At 42.2% G+C, this 20665-nt stretch overlaps 1 protein-coding gene across 1 annotated transcript; it reads left to right on the forward strand.

The window, feature by feature from the left end:
- Positions 1-14119: 14119 nt before the first annotated feature.
- On the forward strand, positions 14120-17096 carry LOC306711389 (terminal nucleotidyltransferase 5A-like). Its single transcript, XM_079180325.1, has 2 exons — positions 14120-14654; positions 16249-17096. The coding sequence occupies exons 1-2, from the start codon at positions 14229-14231 to the stop codon at positions 17062-17064; spliced, it is 1242 nt and encodes a 413-aa protein (XP_079036451.1). The 5' UTR covers positions 14120-14228; the 3' UTR covers positions 17065-17096.
- Positions 17097-20665: the final 3569 nt, after the last annotated feature.

The following is a 20665-nucleotide window of genomic DNA, read 5'->3' on the forward strand; positions in this document are numbered from 1 at the left end:
GACTTATCTGTGTGCCTTTAAAAACATGCGTGGTTTAATTTAAAGGCCTACAACCAATAGAACATTCAGTCAGTTAAATAAAATACAAATGTACTCTCTTTGATAATTAAAAAACTTAAGATGTGGGAAACAAGCAATGGGAAAGAAGCTGACATAGTGAGAATCTTTTAAATAAGTTGGGTCAAGTCTGTGGAGGACTAGGGATAACAGTTACATTATTGCTCTGGGACGGTAGATGACTCATTGTTGCCTGCTCATTCCTCTTTTCTCACGCATCTACGATTTGCCGTCGTTTTCCCCTCTCCTCATCCTCCAGTTACTAATCTGACCTGTCCCGTCTTGCCCTTTCTTTCGATTAAGTTTAATTAAAAGACGGCTTTCTTTCTCTCTTTCTCTCCCTACTCTCTCTCTCTCCGGGTTTCTTCCAGCTGGCAGTATCCACAGGGAAGCCAGGTGCTAGAGAGAGAGTGCTGAAAAAGCAGGGAGGAGAAGAGGAGCTGGTTTATCTTGGCTCTCTTATAATAGAGCTTTACTGGTTCCTGTCCAACTGTAATTCCTAGTTCAAGTGGAATTTTGCAGCTAAGTAGAAAGTTCCCCCCCGCAGAACCAGTCTAACTAGAATATTCAGGCTTGGTGACCTGCTGAGTTGGGGTGTTGTGATATTTTTTATGACGTGGCCTTTGGATGCTCTGATATCTCCAGTTGCAAGAATAAATCAACGGCTAACGACATCTCGGGCAACTTCCATTGCCCTTGCTCCGACCACATCAATCTTTAAATTACACAACTACACACCTATAAAGCAATTTGACCGCTTCTTGCACGGTTGTGAAGCTAGAAAAATATTTCCATAGACAAACGTAAAGATACATAAACACCTAGCCGAGTGTTCAAAACGGCTTCTGTGGTGGTTCACACTACAGCAGGTGTAACCAGGACCACATTTTGATAACACACACACACACACACACACCTACACACACACACACACACACACACACACACACACACACACACACACACACACACACACTCACAGACTCACAAGGTGAAAACGGAAGGTAACAAATCTATGTAAATATAGCGGCTTATCGTAAATCTCCAGGGGTTTTTTTCAAGAGTTTGTTTGGGGAGAAAAGTTTGTTGGGTGAAACAAAAACTGACTGCGTGTGTGTGTATGAGTGTTTAGTTACTTCTTCATGTGCATACGTATTTTGGGTGAGTTGTTTTATATAGACAGAGACTTCCAAGTGATTTGCTTAAAAGTCATAACAACAGACAGGTTTTAAAGTGCATGCACTAAAAGCTATAATCAGGCAACAGCATTAAGGGCCTATCAGAATACACCAAACACAATTACAACATTGCTGCATATCAGCGTTCACAACAATACTACTATTGCTCTGACAGCTTCTGAAAAGGCCTGAAGGGATCAATGGAGGATGTGTGGCTTCTTCTTTGCTTACTTTCCAGGGAACGCAGGATATTTCTCGAGAACAACATATCTCTGAAAAGTCAACTTTTCATGAGTAGCAACTACAGCTGTTAGTCAAATGTAGTGGAGTAAAAGAGCACAATATTTTCCTCTGAGATGTATAAAGTTGCATAAAACAGAAATACTCAAGGAAAGTACAAGTACCTTGAATGTATACTTAAAGACAAGATTAAATTAAAAGTGCAAATTTAACCTTTTAGATCACATCTCCAGTCATAATATGCACCTATTTAACGATATTATGTCAAACAGCAACTTTTAGGGATAAGGGAGCTGACCAAGCAAATGTGAAGGATTAGATTTGCAATCCCTGTTGTAACTGTACACAACTCAAATATTCAGTTTCACTCGGGAATAAGTACAGAAGCTAAAGACGCTCTAACTTCCATTTCACGGGGACTTTAAGTGCAGCACTTGAGTAAATATACCCAAGCTACATTCCACCACTGGACATAATGCGCACACGTGTTGAAGCGCTCATGAGTGCAGCAGACGGTGGCCTCATGCAGGTGCTTATGCATGTGAGTGGAGTCATGGTGAATGCAAATGCTCTAGATGCAAATGCACAAAGACGCCACACTGCAAGCAAATAACATGCAAACAAACAGCTCAAGCTATTCCCATGAATTTTCACACACAGACAACGGATGTTCATTCACGCACAATTTTCAGTGTTCTGCTTTGAATTCCTATTTTGAAACCATGATCAGCATGATCAATACCTGCTTCTGTTAAAAAAAGGGGAAGAGAGTACGCTGGGTGTCACCGTGACTCAAAGAAAGTCTGTGTTGATCATTTAAATCGTTGATACAGACAACAGGACAGTGTACTGTAGCTTTCCAGAAACTCTTGTTTTCATTAGAACGAGATGTGATGTTTTCTTAAACATCATTTTAAACATTCAGCCTGAGCTTGTCAGTAACGTACAACAGGGGATTTCCCACAGCTGCTTATAGATGCCCGCATGGACATCTTTTCAGAGAGACACAAACAAATTCCCCACAGGTCTGAAATGAATGGAGAACATCGATGTTATGGGCAATTTGAGCTTGCTGTGTTTTCTGCCTCTCTGCAGCCTCAGAGAAGGATTTATATTGCAGGCCAAGGGAATGGCTGTTCTGCAGAAATAGGTGTATATTTTCTTGGCCAGTGTAGTTCTCAGCTAACAGCAGATGTTGCCGCTGTGAATCCTTCCACCTACGTAACAAAAGGGTTTCAGATGTTACTTGTATGAAAGTTTGGACATGAGTAATGTGACTAACAGATCATGGATAAATAAGTAATTCCCTAATCTAATTACGCATTTGATTTTATCAATATTCAGGGTGAGTAGGAGGTTTAATTATTCTTTTTGGAAAGTATGAGAAATGCTTATGCCTAGGAAATGATATTTTTAATAGGTTACTTAATATAGTTTTTACACAATGATGATTTGCACATTTATTACAATCAAACAGTTTTTCCTAAACCTGCAAAACCTGCTACTGAAACGCGGAAATCATCTCATACATCTGACATAGCGAACATGTCAGCAAACATTTATTTACTTTAGTTCAATATCCACTGTACTTTGAGCTCTGTTTTTGGTCTCCACTACCTCCTGAAGGAAATGTCTGGCTCTTTAGCTGCTAAACGTTCAACAGTCGTTTTTGTCTGACTATGTTGGTGCTGGGTAGTTGGCGTAGCGACAGCTGTTGCTGGAAACTATGATGATACGAGTGCTCAGATAGGTCAAAAAACCTTATCAACAGGATCAAGTGTCCAGTTACGAGAAATAATGCAAGACTCTATCTGTAAAAGTTCAATAAACATTGCTTATTATCATTGCGCCGCAATTACAGCATTTATACTGGCCTTAGTTTGATTTTGATCAGCAGGATGAGACATATCTAAACTCATCGTCCTCTAAGTTTTCAAGTCTTCACACACATGAGGTCGGCTTAAAGTCAGATCAACTATCATGCGATGACATTTCATCCTGAGAACATCTGTGAAGCCTCCATGTCCCCTTGTGCTCTAATAAGCAACGTTCTGATAAACAAGCTGACGTGTGCGCTGACTGTTATCGTGTTATCACTCCAACAGGAGGAGGTTTTGTTGTTCTATTATTCCAAATCAAAACATGTGTGCATCTGTGGAGGCGTGTGTTTGTCAGACTTGGACGTCCGTACTGCTGTTGGTATGTTTGTTAGTGTGTGTGTGTGTGTGTGTGTGTGTGTATGTGTCTGTGTGTGTGTGTGTGTGTGTGTGTGTGTGTGTGTGTGTGTGTGTGTGTGTGTGTGTGTGTGCGTGCGTTTCTATCATCTGTGTGGTCCATAGTTTCTGTTTATAGACTCCCATGATAAGCGTCGATGGTTCGTGCCGTTGTTTTATTTACTCTCTTTTAATCACTCAGCGTTACGCATCACAAATCTGACCACCATATGTTCAGCAGTTCAACAGATCTGAAGACATGTAATCCTGAGATAGACCTAGAAACTGATGCGTGGCAAGAAAGGCCAGTCCTCACTCAGAAAGAAAGCAGGTTAAGGTCTGGTGTGAGCAAGAAAATGTCTTTGAATAAGCCTCTGACTTCCTTCCAGCTGCAGAGGAATTGATCTATCCTCGACAGTTTATTGTGACAGGCCCTGTCCTGCTTCAACCATGAGTGCATTAGGCCAGGTCCGTCCAGAGATGATTGTTGTGGAAGAACTTGGCTGGCCTGCACAGAGCTCTGGAATCAACCTTCTCCAACACCTTTGGGATGAACTGGAACACCGTGTGCTAGCCAGGCCTTATCGCCCAGTATCAGTGTCCGACCTCACTAATGCTCTCGTGGCTAAATTAGTGCAAAAATCCCCGCATCCCAGTTACTTCTCAAAAAACAGGCTGTTATAGGAGACTATTCCTGCTCATAGTTTTGGGATTATTTGTTGAAAATCACATCCCCGTTGCCAAATAATGTCTCTCTCTTTGCCAAAAGGTGAAAAAGTTGAGTAGCTTTCGTCACTGCGATAAATGAGGACCGGAGTCACGCGCCATTTACTTACTCCTGCCCTGTTAAAAAGAGAAGTTAATTGGATCCGCATTCGTCGGTAGCTACAATTCATCAGCGAGGGAGTCATAGTCTTGGTGTAATTACAACATCATGGAGAGTAAAATCAGTGCATTATATTGAGAGCATATGCAGTAAATTTAGAATTCTGAGGAAAAGTCTGTAAGGAGCTTTCCTCAGAAACTAATCTGGGACAGCTTACTTTTTGTTACGGCTTGATTTTATCTCAGGGTGTGCTTTTACATAACACGTGTTGTTAGCATGATTATGAGGATTTAGTACCTTGAAAACCACAGTGACACTACTTGCCTGCATCAGTGTAATTTAAGGGCACTTTTGCTTGCATGGTAATCTCGCCGCAGACACAACGCCCTCTAACCGGTGAAGCGTTCAGATAAGGAAGTGATTTAGCAGAAGATGCCCTCGACTATTCAGTCGTTGCTTCTGTTTGAACTCAAACAAAAGAAATACGAGAAGTTGATGGCAGACGATTTCCAACTTCTGTGGAAACTTTGCAGCTCAGATTTAATTTAAATGTTTAAACCACTGCCACATGTCTCTTTTATGTGTCTATTAAAAATGCTGGTTTGGATGAAGTACTGGCACGTCTAATGGTAACTATGAGATGTGTTTACCAGCGCTCAGCTGATTGAACAGAGTCTGACTGTTGGCAGATACAGTCTGCGTGGTCAAATGTACTTGCAAAACATAAATAAAGTTATTTCAATGCAACCATACCTGGCTTGAAATACGAACTGCTCAAACAGACTTAGTCATTCTCTTTTCTACTTCTGTCTTTGTGCGGTTGATTAGCCGCTGTGTGCTACGTCATGCTATACGCTTTGACAGCTTGTTGGGTTCCCTATTTTGGGAGTGAAACCGAAAATTTCAATCAGTCATGTGAAATAGTGAGAAACAGTTTGTCAAAGGAACTGCACACATAATGACACATGGATAAATCATTCACTATCTACTGTATGATTTTATCGTCTTTGTCTTTGTGGATCCATCTGTGTGGTTAGCTTTGTAGCCAAGTTTCACATCTCACGCACAGCTGGAGATGCAGCCAATGAAAATGTCAACTCGTCATTTGATTTGCAATGTCTCTGTCCTTGTTTGACCGCCGTATGTTCTCTCCTCGTTCTCTCAATCGCTGTAGTTTCTGATTGGCAAACATCTCGAGAGAAATCAAACTACCAACATTGTTTTATTGAAGTTACAATATTATATTAGCTTTTAACTTAGCAACTGTTTTTCCCATTTCAAGTCATATTATTTCGGTTCAAATGTAACCAAAACGACACAAAAATGTAAATATGCAGATCTTGCTTTGTGTTTTAGACTTCCATTAGCAAAGACTAACAGTAAAACTCTATAATTCCTTCTGCAATCTCTCAACTAACCAGTGGATGCATTTCATCCAGTTGTTTTATGCACATTTTCAATTAACACGTAAAAAAGAAAGAAAAAAACCCCTGAACCTTCCGTAATTTATTACATAAAACCAGGAAAAATGCCTCAATAACCAAAAATCATAATATTCACACAACAGCAGGAGGAAAAAAGCACGTTTGCATTTATTGTCTTTTGTAAAAATTTGTGCCACATTTGGAAAGAAACATGGCTTCTGTTCTGTGGGGGAAAACCCATTCAAGATCCAAATTCTAAATATATTTCTAAACATGTTTTATTCACATTTTGTTTTCGAACTTTTGCGTCTTCATTTTACCCATTTCTATTTTGTATTTATATCAAGTAATGATGTGCTTTGTTTCACTACCAATTGCCCTTCGGGGGCAAATAAAGGGATTGATTGAAGTGTATAAATACAAGTACTGATGTAAAGGAAAATGAAAACTGCAGTATCATCCTTGGTGGAAAAGAGGAATGAGAAAGAATGAAAGGAGAAAGAAAAACAGAGAGAACAAACCGTGTCCTTTACACTGCTGATGCACATACTTGAACTGAAGCTGACCGACTACTTTTAGAAAAATAATAATGAAGTGAAATAACGTGCAGCTGTTGATCTTAATCTGGCTTTTGCACATTCCCATGATTGGCTTTCACAAAAACACCATCAGCCAGCTGGCAGGAAATCTTTGATTGATTAGTTTTTTAAACGTTGTTATGCATTAGAGTGACCCGAACTCCCACTAAGCTAATGTGCTGTTCGTTGCTTTCATTGTTTTGCAGCCTGACAAAGGTGTGATGATGTAGTTACTCACTGATACTGAATGTAAGGGTAAAAAAAACAGAGTGGCTCACTGCTTGTAAATCAGCTGTTGAAACAAAACGTGAAGGCATTATTCCAACTCAGCATCTACAAGCTACACGGTGAAGTCATCTGCGAAAATATTTCTGGTGAAAGATATTCCATCTGGTGTAATTCTTGCCAATTCTTACCCACCGCACACGGACACACTTCTCTCTGACAACAATCGACCTTTAAGTGTCTTTTCCTCTCCGCTCCAAACAGGAAAGGCTCTGATTATAAACACAGAAATTATTTATGAGGCAACAGCAAAGAATTCAGTCCACACTTTTCGAGAAACACAGTCCAGGAATGTGGAAATGAGTCAAGTTCAAATGATCACTGAAGGCTGTTGATGGTCCTTTGGCCATGTCGCATTACGGTGCAGATTTGAATGTAAGAAACGTATTTTAAAATTCACAATCGTTCAGTCACACACAAATGGAAGCACACACACACGCACACACACACATTTTTCAAGTAGAAAATGACACGGCTAGCATGAGAAAATGCAAAGCCTGTCAACACACATGACATTAGCTCCAGTTTGTGCCTCTCATGTAGCTTAAATTATCATTCGATTCAAGTCACAGAGCTATGCATCTGATTTTCTTAAAAAAAAGGAAGAGATGGAGGTGGAGAAAGCTGAAACAAAGTCAAGAGGAAACATGGGCCAGTGTGAGAAGAGAAACAGGACTCTCTAAATAGACAAGGTGACATCAGGTTTGGATGGACCCAGCCGGCTGGATGCTGTGTGTGAGGCATTGACGTGGTCCTCTGTTGAGTTAGCAATTTTATTTCAGGCTCCTCATCATTTATCCACCTCTGCTCCTAGTGCTTTGTTTATTATGCTTTCCAGCCCCCCTCCTTCTTCCCCACCCTTCTCTGATGTCCAACTCATCATCACTGCATGCAGTCTTCACTTTATTCTCTCTATTTCACTCTCCTGTGTCTTCATCCAAGACCTCAATTATACACCAGACACTATTTTTATCGTTTAATTTGCTGTCCTCGTCCCTCCCATCGGCCAACACGGCTCTACTTGGGGAGTAAGAAAAGAACACCTCACCATGAATCAGTGTTCACCAAGGTTGTACTCTAAAAGACGTCGAGACAGAAGAGCGGAGGAGTGGCGCTCCACCCTTAAACCTTTCACTAGAAGAGCCAAATGACTGACCACGGCTCAAAATTACTGCCACATCACCTGCAGATCATCTCCATAAAACCCATCCTCAACCTGCTCTAAGCTGTACACTGTTGATCTTATGAGCCGTCTGTCAGCAGGAGGGTGTGACTGCACATGTGTGTTTGCTGTGCTTTTATTTTCTGTGCCATTTCAACATTTCCTATATGACCGAGGCGACTCTTGATGGTAGCAAACAGGTCGCAGATGCAAAAGCACAGCGACAATGTCATCTTCCACCCTGTTTACATGTGCACATGAACAAAGTACGGACTGTAAGATGATGTCAGTGATCAGTAACCATTACATTGGTCTCGGAGATGTGCACACACAACTTTGATGATCCCTCAAAAGGCATTTGTTTCTACTTTTCTAAGTCTAAGCGTTCGCCTCCGCTGCACCAGTCGTTTGAGTCATCCGTCCCAAAGATGAGGAACAGGCGAAGATGTGAGCCACTGCCGTGGAAACAGCACAACAATGCTGAAAAACTGCAGAAAAGTACAAACGCGTTGAATGTTGCTGAGACAGCGGTCACATCAGTCAAGCAACCTGAATGACACAAGGATGAGATCTCAACTAGAATATCTGTAACGTCAGCATTATTCTGAACAGAACAAGAGCTGCGTCTCACTCTCAATCACACATATGATACACATGTGAAGAGAGAAGGAGACGCTGCGAATGATCGACAAATAACTTTGGTTATTTTGTCATGGTTGCATGTTTTTCATTAGTGCACTTTACTCATTTTAAACTCATCACTCATACTCATTAAAAGGATAGAATGACCTAACTTGGCTCTTGGATGACACTGTTTACCCAACACAGCTGTGCAAATACATGTGCAAACATTTGCAGTGCAGTCTGGAGTGTGGGAAAGAGAGAATAACAAAGTGGAAGGATAGGCACAGTGTTTAATGTGCAAGCAGTATGAAAAGAGCGCCGCCTAGTGAGAGACGTCAGAGTCAGCAGGTCTCCAGTTAATGCGGTACAACATGGGTCGTTTCCTGAAATCCAGCAGATGGCACCGTAGCACCTTCATGCTGTGTGGCCTTTGTTGAGACTATTCAGGGGTTTTCCAGTTTCCCCATGAAACTGGAAGAAAAGTGAGATGAGAGTAAATCATACTGCAAATAACTTATCTGTTGTTATTTAAACGTGGAGTGCCTGGCTGGTAATCCAGCCTTGAATGCATATAATTGTAACCAGTTCAACTAAAGTCTGATTTGTACTTCTCTGATTTTTACTAATATCAGAGAAGATGGACAGATTTCCCCCTGCTTTCCCATCCTGTTACTAGGACCCCTCAGGACCCCTCAGATTTAATTTGCAAACACTTGTGGGGTCCCAGACTCGCAGGTTGGGAAGCGCTGGTTAACAAACTGCTTCTAAAACTCATTTTTCAGTCCCAGCTGAGAGCTAATTCATGATGCGTGTTTGTGCATGTGTCTGTCTGCATGTGTCTGTTTACATGGGGCAGAAGAGTCACTGTGGTCTTGACAACTCCAACCACAGTATCACACAGGAAGCTTAGTCACAGATAGAGCAATTCACTTCCTGTTTATTTTGGCACAGCAGCTTGCTGCCCTCAGTGATGACAGGTCAGGAAAGCAGAACAGTCTTTTCACAACATGTTGGAACGTATACTGTATGTAGGGGGAGTGTATGAACCTCTGGGCCGCATTAAAACACTGAGTTTAGTTCACAGGTTTTTGTACATTTATTATCTGCTGTGGGATTTTTTTTTAATGATACACAAATTGTAAACATCTTCATTTCATGTTGTTTGCATTGCATGACTGTGAAGATAATTTCGACATAAGCAATGTGTGTTTTTGCTTTAACGATGCACATGTGTGTCGTCAAGTGTGGTCAGACAAGTATCTAATTGGCGATAAACTTCTTGTGGAAGTTCAATTTAAAGATGGAAACGATTACAAGAGTGTGTGTTTTCCTGTAACTCTAATGTTTTGATAAATAAACGTGATACGAAAACCAGCCGTTTAATCTCGACTTCACCGTCCTGTCTTCTTTTCAACACAATATTCTTACAGTTTGTGTGTGCCATTAACATAGTCCCACACGGAGCACCTTCATGGAGCGCTGCAGGATGGCTTACAGCGCAGGGCATGTCAGCGAATCTCATTAGTGGCTGTGGAAGAGTTTAGTGGGGGCTTACACTACTACTCAGCAAAGGTCTCTTACTGAGGTCAGGGTTAAAACTGATTGGAAATACTGTTGAGGTTCGTCTTTGCATGCATACAGTGTCATTAGCTACACCAGCTACTATGTGCTCTACATCCAGACTACTATATGTGTGTCAAAGGAAAATGGACTGAGAATGTGAATTTCATACATAGTAGCAGAAACAGGAAGGTCTGTAACTGTTTGCATGATGAATCGTTACTTGCGCTAAAGTACTAGATAGCAGCTACTGCGGGACAACCAGCATGAACCAGTATGAGCAGGCTGCAATTATTTCTGCAACCCCTATGGACTATGTTCTGCCAACCCTGATATAGAAACTGCATTACACAAATAAAATACAACTAAAAACAATGAGTTCAAAGATTAGAATTCTTTCACAATAAAATACGTGACACAAGAATATTTAATTATACAGGCATGCAAGAGAAATGATGGCAAAGTCGGACGTTTAATATTTCTTTTTGTTTTAATTAAAAGGAGGTAGATATGGGTATGAAGTTTTTATGCACTGTTTACAATGGAAGACACAAGGTAAATCTTGGTCGCAGTCCTCCAATGAACCAGAGCATGGGTCAGTCTTTTCTTAAGGTCCAGCCATTACAACCCTCTGTGCTACCAATATGGTGAAGCCAACCCAGTGACCTACGTCCCGTCTTCCAGCTGATGCTACTGATGCTGTTGTTGCTAGCTACCCTCTCTGGGCCTCATGCAAAAAAACATTTTCGTATTCTTATCTTACATTTCTGCGAGCCACATTCAGCAAACACTCCCAACTTCAGATAAGTGTGTAAAAGACCAGCTTAAATATGACGCCATATAAGGCTAAGCATCCTGTCCTATATGTCTGGAAGTGTTCATTCATGAAGATGGCACCAAAGAATAGAAAGAAGAACTTTACAAGTTCTGAGATTTTAGTCCTGCTTTTGGAGATTCATAACTAAAATATTTTGGTTTGAATAACAGCAGACTAATTGCACGACTCCAACGACAGGTCTGGACCACTTGTAAATTGAGTTCATACCCAAGAGGAAAATTCGAAATAAGAGAAAATTGGTGAATGCGGCAAGTTCTCATAAATCAGTCTTAGAGGCCACTTTCGTTCGTACAAGTGGTTCTTGCATGAGGCCCTTGGTTTGCCAGACAATAGCAGCCTGGTTAAGGTAGTAAGACTACCTTTTTTTTCTCCATAGAGCAGCTACACTCTTCCCTTGAAATAAAATCTCACGTTAACAGCAAATGCTGATGTAAAACAATGCACTAAAACGCCACAACCGACATTCCTCTGGTGTCTGTAAAAACACAAATTAGAGTGAAGTACTTATTGATGACCCAAGTAAAGAGTGTATCTTCGGTCAACATGGACTCACAGACAGATTTCCTTCTGCTAATGGAAATCCAGACGCATAAATGGAAATAGTAGAAGGTGTTGAGTGACTGAGGTGATGGACGTAGGAGAGTGGAGGCACGTTCGGCTAACGGGCTCACTGTAATCTCTTAATGAACTTCTACGTGTGGGAATGGTGGAAAGGGGAACGAGCTAAAAAGAGGAAGAGTGGGTTAGGACGGACTCCGACAGAGGGAGGGGTTAAGAGATTGAAAGCAGAAGACGGGTGCACAGGGTGAAGGAGATACTTTAGAACACACTGTCTGACTTTTTGAATGAAGCTCTTGGTTTCATTTACTACCAGGTTTCTGTGTATAATAGGGGGATGTATGCACGTTTAGCTCACCCATACACATTTGTTTCCCATACAGTATGAGACAATCGTTTTGGGAGTTCAATGAGGGGGTCTGTCTGAAATCCCCTCTCCAATCCTCTGATGTCGTCAGACATTGCAAACCAAGCCAGTGTCATCCACTTGACAAGTCAGAGGTCAGGTAAGTAGCAGCTTCATGGTAAGCATCCCCAGCAGTAAGCCTGCCATTGAGCCTGCAGTTAATGAGGAAAGTGCAGAGTGCTACTGACCTGCTGTCTTGAGTCACACTACAGAGCTACATTGTCAGGAAGTCAATAACTTTTTAGGTTTTAATATTTTCTTGATGGGGCATTTGTTTATTACACATTTCGAGTTGTTAGAAGCTGCTGCTCTGTTCACAGTTTACCCAACGAGACTCGGAATGTAAGCAATTCCAAGAAGTGAAAACAGCTCCCACACACCACTGAATAAACAAACGTCCCTGAAACTTAAAATAGTTCCAGTAAACTTGACCTAAATGCCATATTATTGTTAAATGATATAGAACATGTGTCACATTACATATCTGTCCCGTTATGGCTTAAATGCTTTACAGATGACGTGCTACCAGATAACGAGCATGCAGAGAGTATATTCAAAAACTACTGTATGCTTTTTTTCCACGTTTTACGATCAGAGCATGCACCGAGCATGCAGTAACAATACCTTGAAGTGGCATATGCATTGCAGTATGCGCAGAGGTGTGAGTGTGCACACATACGTGCGCATGCATGCATATGTGTGTCTCTGTGAATGTGTGGCCCTGCACATACAGGTTAATCTGCGGTAAGCTGGTTTATGGATCTCGTCTGCGGTGACGCAGATATCCGCGCCAAGCTCTGCACTGATAGATTCTTCATGACAACTAACCTGCAGACTGTATGGCCTATACCCTACATGCTGACAGACGGCTTACATCCTACATATCATAGGTGCCATCAGAGACATGCTTCAAATACAGCTATTTTGTGTTAATTGTATTTATATGACATTGCATATACATACAGGTAATGCACTTCTATACGTTTGTAAGTTATCCACTGGTTGGTTCACACAAATATCATGCAGGTCGGTGAAAAACCCTCGAGGGCGTTGTGCATTCCTGTCCTCACCTGTGAAACATCAACTGTAACATGCCGGTGAAATTATTTACATTTGTGATGCTGTTATCTAGAGTGAATTACAAAAGATCGACTGTTCAGCATTCTTTGTGATTAGCCTGACCGTGATTGTATCAGGTACAAGTTCATCACATTCTTCATCAAATATTGGGCGTCTACTTGTTAAAATAAAATGCACAGATTTCTGAGCAAGTTCAACATCACTGCAATGATCAAACTGAATGAAAAGCAACAGAAAAGCGACCAGCACCTCTGTTGTTAATGGAAAGTATAGGACAAGTGCGGTGTGACTTTTGGAGAGGAGAAGGAGTGCCGATAAATCGATTCAAGGCGAGTTTTGGTGAGGGGTCAGCCTTCGATCTGTCTCCTTCTCTCTCTTTACGCCTATTCTCCAGACACGCCTCTGTCTCCAGCCTTGCAGCCACACACAGTAACTATGGGAAGCGACGGCAGCTATTAGTGAGTGTGGGCTGTCAATCAGGCCGACCCGCCCAACGCCTCTCAGACTGGTAGCGCTCTGGTCACAACTTCTTCAGCAGCTGTGGAGTGGGACCTCTGTGGCATTACGCAGTACCAACGAGCAACACTCGGCCAACATGTAAAGGAAAAGCAGCCTAACACCTCTTTCTGAAAGTAGGTGTGCAGTGGAAAAGTGTAGTAGTCTCAAAACGAGTGCGTAAAGTTGACGTTACGCAGCAGGGACGCGCAATCTGTGCGTAAAAGTGAGTCAAAGTGGAGAGAAGTAAAACTTCTGCGGTGGATGAAACGTTTTCTCGGCTGCAATGGATGCGTCAGCGAGCCTTTGGGGCGTAATGAAGAGCTGAATTAGTGAGGAACAATTGTTTCGACCTTTATAGTCGGTGTCTGCCTTCCAAAGTTTGGCGACAGCGCAGCAGCGGAGCGGAGCGCGCAGCGGGGCAGCAGATGCTGAGCAGTGACTAAGCCTTACGGCTGGGAAGCTAATGAATTGAATTTGTCTGGACTACAGACTTTATGTAAGAAGTAGGACACGCACAACGCCGCCCAACTAGTTATTTCCGTCTTGCGTAGAGACGCTTCGACGTCCAGCACATTGTTGTAATGACTGACGTTGGCTCTGAACGTTCAATTCACAAAGTTGCAGCTGGCTGATGCCACGACTCCAGCAGGAGTTAGTGGAAAGTTTTGTCGTTTACATTCTTCTTTCTACCTCTTCACAACATGGACGAGAGTGTTGAGTCTGTTGCGGCCGAGAGCAGCTCGGACGGGGAGAGCATCAACCTCAGCGTGCTCAACTGGGAGCAAGTGCAGCGGCTGGACACCATCCTCACCGGATCCATCCCCATCCACGGCCGGTGGAGCTTCCCCACTCTGGAGGTGAAGCCACGAGATATCGTCAATGTGGTCCGGAGCCGCATGGAGGAGAAGCGGATACATGTCCGGGAGGTGCGACTGAACGGCTCCGCCGCCAGCTACGTCCTGCACGAGGATAGCGGTCTGGGATGGAAAGATCTGGACTTAATATTCTGCGCCGACTTGAAAGGAGAGATGGAGTTTCAGATAGTGAAAGATATCGTTCTGGACTCTCTTCTAGACTTCTTGCCAGAGGGAGTGAATAAGGAAAAGATCACACCAGTGACCTTAAAGGTAGTATAGTTATACATCATGACTGTTTGTTAATCTTTCAAACCTGACAGGGAAGAAAGTGAACATATTTTTTTTAATGCACTTGAAATGAAATGAACAGAAGTCTTAACAAGACTGAGTTCATGGGGTTGCATTCGTGTCTTTATTATGCATCAAGCAGAGTAGGTTCAAACTATCAACAGTGCAATCAAAATGTTTTATAATAAGTAAAATCAATTTGTGATTAAAAATGGATTGATGCAAATCCAAAATGTTTGCTTGCTGTTGAGCTGAATCTCGTGGGCGGGACTTAGGCCAAATGTAAGACAAGTCTCTATTGGCCAGTTTCGATCACAGTGACAATTAAGCAACACTTGTTATTGTACTAAAGATGTTATAGACCCCTTCAGGGTGATGCAAGACCTCTCTGAGATCTCCATGTTAAGGGTTATTTCACAATAATGACCCGCTCGCTGTATCACACTTATTTCACTACTACTAACTAATTTCACACAAATATATTTATTTGAAAATGAAGTCTTTGTCCATAGCAACGTCTGTTATTCATAGTTGAATGCTGTAATTGACCAATCATAATCGAGTATTCAACAAAGGTCGAGACTGGCCAATAGAGACGTGTCTTACATTTTGTTGATTTGTCAGTGTAGGTCCGGTCACACGAGATTCCGCTCAACACCAAGGAACACCTTTGGATTCACATTAATATAAATGTAATCATGAATTTATTTTACATGCAATTTAAAAAAAAATTGAATTGCAGTGTTTTGCTCCAAAACTTAATTGGTTTGATTGCGTGATAAAGACAGAGAAGTAACCTCATATGAGATCTGCCCTGAATATCTCCAACCAGAGATATAAGCTTTCAAATAGTAAAAAGGTTGGTTTCCAATTCAAAGAGGATTCTGTCTAATCCAATTGGTGTTGGATCCACATTAATAAGTCTAAGTTACCTGGATACAAAGGACTTGCCGGGCCACTAATGGCCCACCAACAGATGTGATCAACAAAACATCACGACTAACAGACCTAATCCAAGATTTTTTCTGGTGCAAATAGCATTAATGTCCAGTTGTTGGAGCCTTCCCAGCCTGGTTTAGAGTATTTTCTATCCAATAGATCTCCGTGTAAGACCCACAGTGCAATCATTCTTAAACACACCCAGCAGTGCATGTGTGGTTTCAGAAGTGTTTGATGCACGGTTGCAAGAACTAACACCATATTACAGCTGTGAAAGGAGGGAAAGAGAAGAAGAGTTAGTTAACAGACAGAAAGAAGGCTGTATGACTCATCTGACACTCATCACTGTAGCCTACTGTATGCTCTGATTATGTTGCAATGGCCCTTATAAGTTATAGGAAACACATAGCCAAATGGTTTTATGATGGTTTATGTTTAACTAAATGCTTGTGTGTTTTCTGATTCATAAGATATGAAAGTTAAATCTATATCCATCTATATGAACCTAATAACTCCAACAGTGTTTTCTATTGCTTGATTATATTTTTCAGTCATTGACTTAAAACTTGCACAAACATGAAAGGCATTAAACTTTGTCGATGATGTCGTCTAACGTTTCACTTGTTGTATGTTTTAGGAGGCGTACGTGCAAAAGATGGTGAAAGTGTGCAATGACTCAGACCGCTGGAGTCTCATCTCCCTCTCCAACAACCGCGGCAAGAACGTGGAGCTCAAGTTCGTGGACTCTCTCCGACGGCAGTTTGAGTTCAGCGTGGACTCCTTCCAGATCCGCCTGGACTCGCTTCTACTCTTCTACGAGTGCTCGGAGCACCCCATGGCTGCCACTTTCCACCCCACGATTCTCGGGGAAAGTGTCTACGGCGACTTCCCCACCGCCCTCGATCACCTACGCAAGCGCCTCATCTGCACCAGGAGCCCCGAGGAGATCCGAGGCGGGGGTTTGCTGAAGTACTGCCACCTGCTGGTGCGGGGTTTCCGCGCAGCTTCCGACACCGAGATGAAACTGCTGCAGCGCTACATGTGCTCGCGCTTCTTCATAGACTTCCCCGACGTGAGCGTGCAGAGGCGGAAGCTGGAGTCCTACCTGCAGAACCACTTTGTGGACCTGGAGGACAGGAAGTATGACTATCTGGCCACGCTGTACGAGGTGGTGCAGGAGAGCACGGTGTGCCTGATGGGCCATGAGAGGCGTCAGACGCTCAGCCTCATCTCCTCGCTGGCGTTGCGGGTCCTGGCCGAGCAGAATGCCATCCCCAACACCGCCAACGTCACCTGCTTCTACCAGCCGGCTCCTTATGTCTCGGACGGCAACTTCAGCAACTATTACGTAGCGCAGGTTCAGCCCATCTACCCCTTTTCTCCATCCTTTCCCCAGTATTACGTTCCTCCTCAGCACCACCCTATGTACGCCTCCTGGTTACCCTGTAACTAAACTCTGTGTGCATTCACACACTTTTGTGTAACCGGTGGAACCTCCTTGAAAGGGATGATTGCTGATCGTTTTATCTCTTTCTTGAGATGGGAAATTGAGGGAAATGAGAGAAGGAAGAACACGAGGCAAAATTAGACAGATAAAAGAAGAGAATAAGGAATCAAGGGCAAATGAGGGCAAGGAACCTGGATCAGGGCAGTGGGCCACAGAAAGGCTTTCCCCCGGGGTAGGGTGCCACAGCAGGAGGAGCTGAGCACACAGGGAGAGATGCCAGTAAGGGAGGCTGACACAACACTTTTAGGGTTCTCTCATCGAAGATCGATTTGGTAGACCATCGGGGTATACGAGGATATTTTTCTTGTCTGTTGTGAGTTATGGCTCAGAGGAACTCACATTTAAAATGATGAACATGTACGAGATCCACATCCTCTTTACATGAGAAACCATAACTAACTCACATACAGCCGCAGAGATTAGCGGAGGACACACATGACATGCTGAAGATGTCGATTTATGGTCAATCGCCGGCGAGCTTCTGACGTTGTCCGTGTGCACTGTGTTTGTATGGGACACCTTTTCACAGACAATGCAAAATGAGGAATTGGATACTGTTTACAAATCCAAAGATCTACTTTGATACTTAACTTTATCTGAATTCTGAGACAAAAAAAAACAACAAAACAATGCATGCTTTATTTCTGTACAGGAATAATTTTCTTTAAGTGCCTAGATGAAGCCTAAAGGGAAGAGATATTTTTGTGATTCTTTATCTGTTGGGTCGTCCGATTGATTTTCGAGGTGATAATGAATGTACAGTAGAACAGAGAGTCGACCCATGCCGAGTAAGGTCTCTGACACAGAGGCAGGTTTTTGATTTGTTTGACCATGTTTCGCTGAAGACTCTGCTCTTATCTGCAGTCCCGCTCGACGAACACACATCCTGATTATCAAAGAGGAAGTAGCAGCATAATCTCATCATCGGTAAAGAGAGAAGGGGGGGAGGGGGGGGTTGGATCAAAAATGCTTATGCGAGTAAAATAGTTGAGAGAAATGTACAGAGAAAGAATTCGGTTTGGCAGCAAGAGAGCAAACGAGAGAATAAACTGCTCTTATCTGCAGTTTTATTGGATTGCCAAATAAGGTGGTCAAGAGCTCAGCTTGATAAAACGAAAAGCTGTTCATCACAGATAATGTTATCATCTGTGGGCGATGAAGAAACGTATTTGGAAATGTGGAAGTTTTGCGCCTAATGTATTTCAAAGTGCATCTTCGTCTCGTGTAGTCTATTTCAAAATGTTCTTGTGAAACTGTAATGCATATTAACAGATCTGACATTAACAACTCACACTTATTTAAAGGTGCCCTGTGAAGTTTTCATGTAAAAAATAAAAGTTACGTTTACATTTAGTCTCACCAAAACGCATTGTGGGTTTCTTTTAATACTACAAAAGTGTTAAGTGCACTTTCTTCCTCTTGCTAAGCCGATTTTTAGAGTGTTTTAAATGTAGCAGGCTTCTTCTTCACTGCCTTTTATGGCAGGATGAGTAATCCATGAAATATTGTAAAATTGATGGGAGGATATAAATCCCCCTGCATGCATGGTTGCACATATTCATGTACGTCAAAATTAAACTACTTGTTTGTTTGTTTTTAAATCGCTCCATAGTGCTACTAGTGGTCAACAACTTTACAGGGCAACTTTAATTAAGTTTCAAATAAATATTAAACATTAAAAAAGCACCAATGTGTTTTAAGTGCATTCTGAAACAGGGACAACCAGTTTTCTCAAATTACACTGGAAAGTTATTATTTTCTTCTTATCAAATATCTAAAATTATCATTTTTCAACATAATTTGTACGCAGTTTAACAATATTTGGACATGCTGTATGCACTGTAAAGATGTGTATCATTTCAGTCTGCAAACATCTGCAGGCCAAAACAAACTGCATGTCTGTCGGTGGGTTGGATGTTGGAGTAGAAGCATACTACTGGCACAGAGTCAGAGGCCCAGCAGAGGAGAACGTTTTCAGAAAATGTGCTGCATGAAGCCTAAAAAGTTTCAATAAAATGTAAGAGTTTGGAATGTGTAGAAATTTGGGATCATAGCAGTTGAAATGTCATCTCTTTTTTTAACATGGATAAGCACCAATCAATGAGGAAATGAGTACAGATAAAGACCATCACATGTGAAGGTCAATAAGAAAATATATTTTTTGTTTATGATGATCATGGGAAAAAAAAAAAGGTGCAAGACACTCAGCGTATTCTCTCAAACGTGTCAGATCTCCTATTTTTCTATCAATCTCTATTTTTGTACAGTTTGCATTTGGCTGATGTAGCAGGCAGATTCAAAGCTGTGTAGTTGAGTATTTCGTGGTGTGTGCGAATTTGTGATTTATTTTGGCTGCTGAAGAGCAGTGCAGGTGGACGTGGCGGCTATGCTGAGATGCAGATTTAGCTTGTGTTCATTGTACGCGTGCTCTGAGCTGTTTCATATGGGTTTTATGTTGCTCTAAAGAGATTGTTTCACTGTTCTACTTGTTTTTAACTGCTGTCCTGTTTGGGCATGAAAATAACGATCTGATAATTGTATCCAAGTTGACAAACTTGAGAATTAAAAAGCAAAAAAAACGCAGACAAGAGTTGTTCAATTCAGTTTTTTGTTATTCTCACACTACTTGCCATAACGATCTGCATGACATTTTAGATGTTTTACCTTATTGAACCTCAGTTCAGCCGAGGTATATAGCGCTGACATTTAGCGGTTTTGTGCCCAGGCTTTGACAGACGGAGGAAAAGTCTTCATCAGGTCAACGTCCCGAGATGCTCGCACAATGCCAGCGGGTACGAATGCTGCTGCCAGCCAAGTGTCAGCCGAACCTGACGGGTTTCCCCTCCAAGAGACGTCACAACGAGCGTCAGCAGCCGTCATTTCATCGTTTGCCAGACCTCATTAGCTGAGACTGTTTGCAACAGCAGGTAGATGCCATGTACATGCACAGACCTTACTACCAGCAGAGCCTTGATCCCCAGTGACACATGGCAACTGATTGAGTAGATTGGCTCCGGGTCTGCATTAATCAAATGCCTCGGCCTCTAGATGTCACTTTCCCTGCTGACATAGAGGAAAATATATTCCTTAGTCTCTCTTTCATGTTTATTTTCTTTCTTCTGTCTGTCTCTATGTTACCCTGCCTTATTCTCTATTTATTTTGTACTTTTACTTTAATTTATTTGGCCAGCACACTGCTTTTTATAGGCTGCTGTATATAACCCTAATGTTACTTTAGTGACACTGTGAGTACACAGCTTTATGCCGTCTTTATCCTCCGTTTTGTGTCCTCACTCATTTCCCTTCATCTCTGCCTGCCTGGGCCTCTTCATGAACTTAAGCAGAGCGAGATGAGCTATGGAGAGGAGAACAGAGCCAATGTTATCCCCTGTTAAGAGGGAGAGAGTGGACACTAAATATAGCCCCCCCCCCCCCTCTCAGCCACTGTAAGGACATTAGCTCATCTACAGAAAGCTGATTAGCCTCCCTCCATAAGCATGTGCCCGGTGCTCTGGTGTGGTTACTGCGGAGAGATTTACCGGCTATT

This window comes from Pholis gunnellus (genome assembly GCF_910591455.1).
Source record: "Pholis gunnellus genome assembly, chromosome: 19".
Classification (NCBI taxonomy): Eukaryota; Metazoa; Chordata; class Actinopteri; order Perciformes; family Pholidae; genus Pholis; species Pholis gunnellus.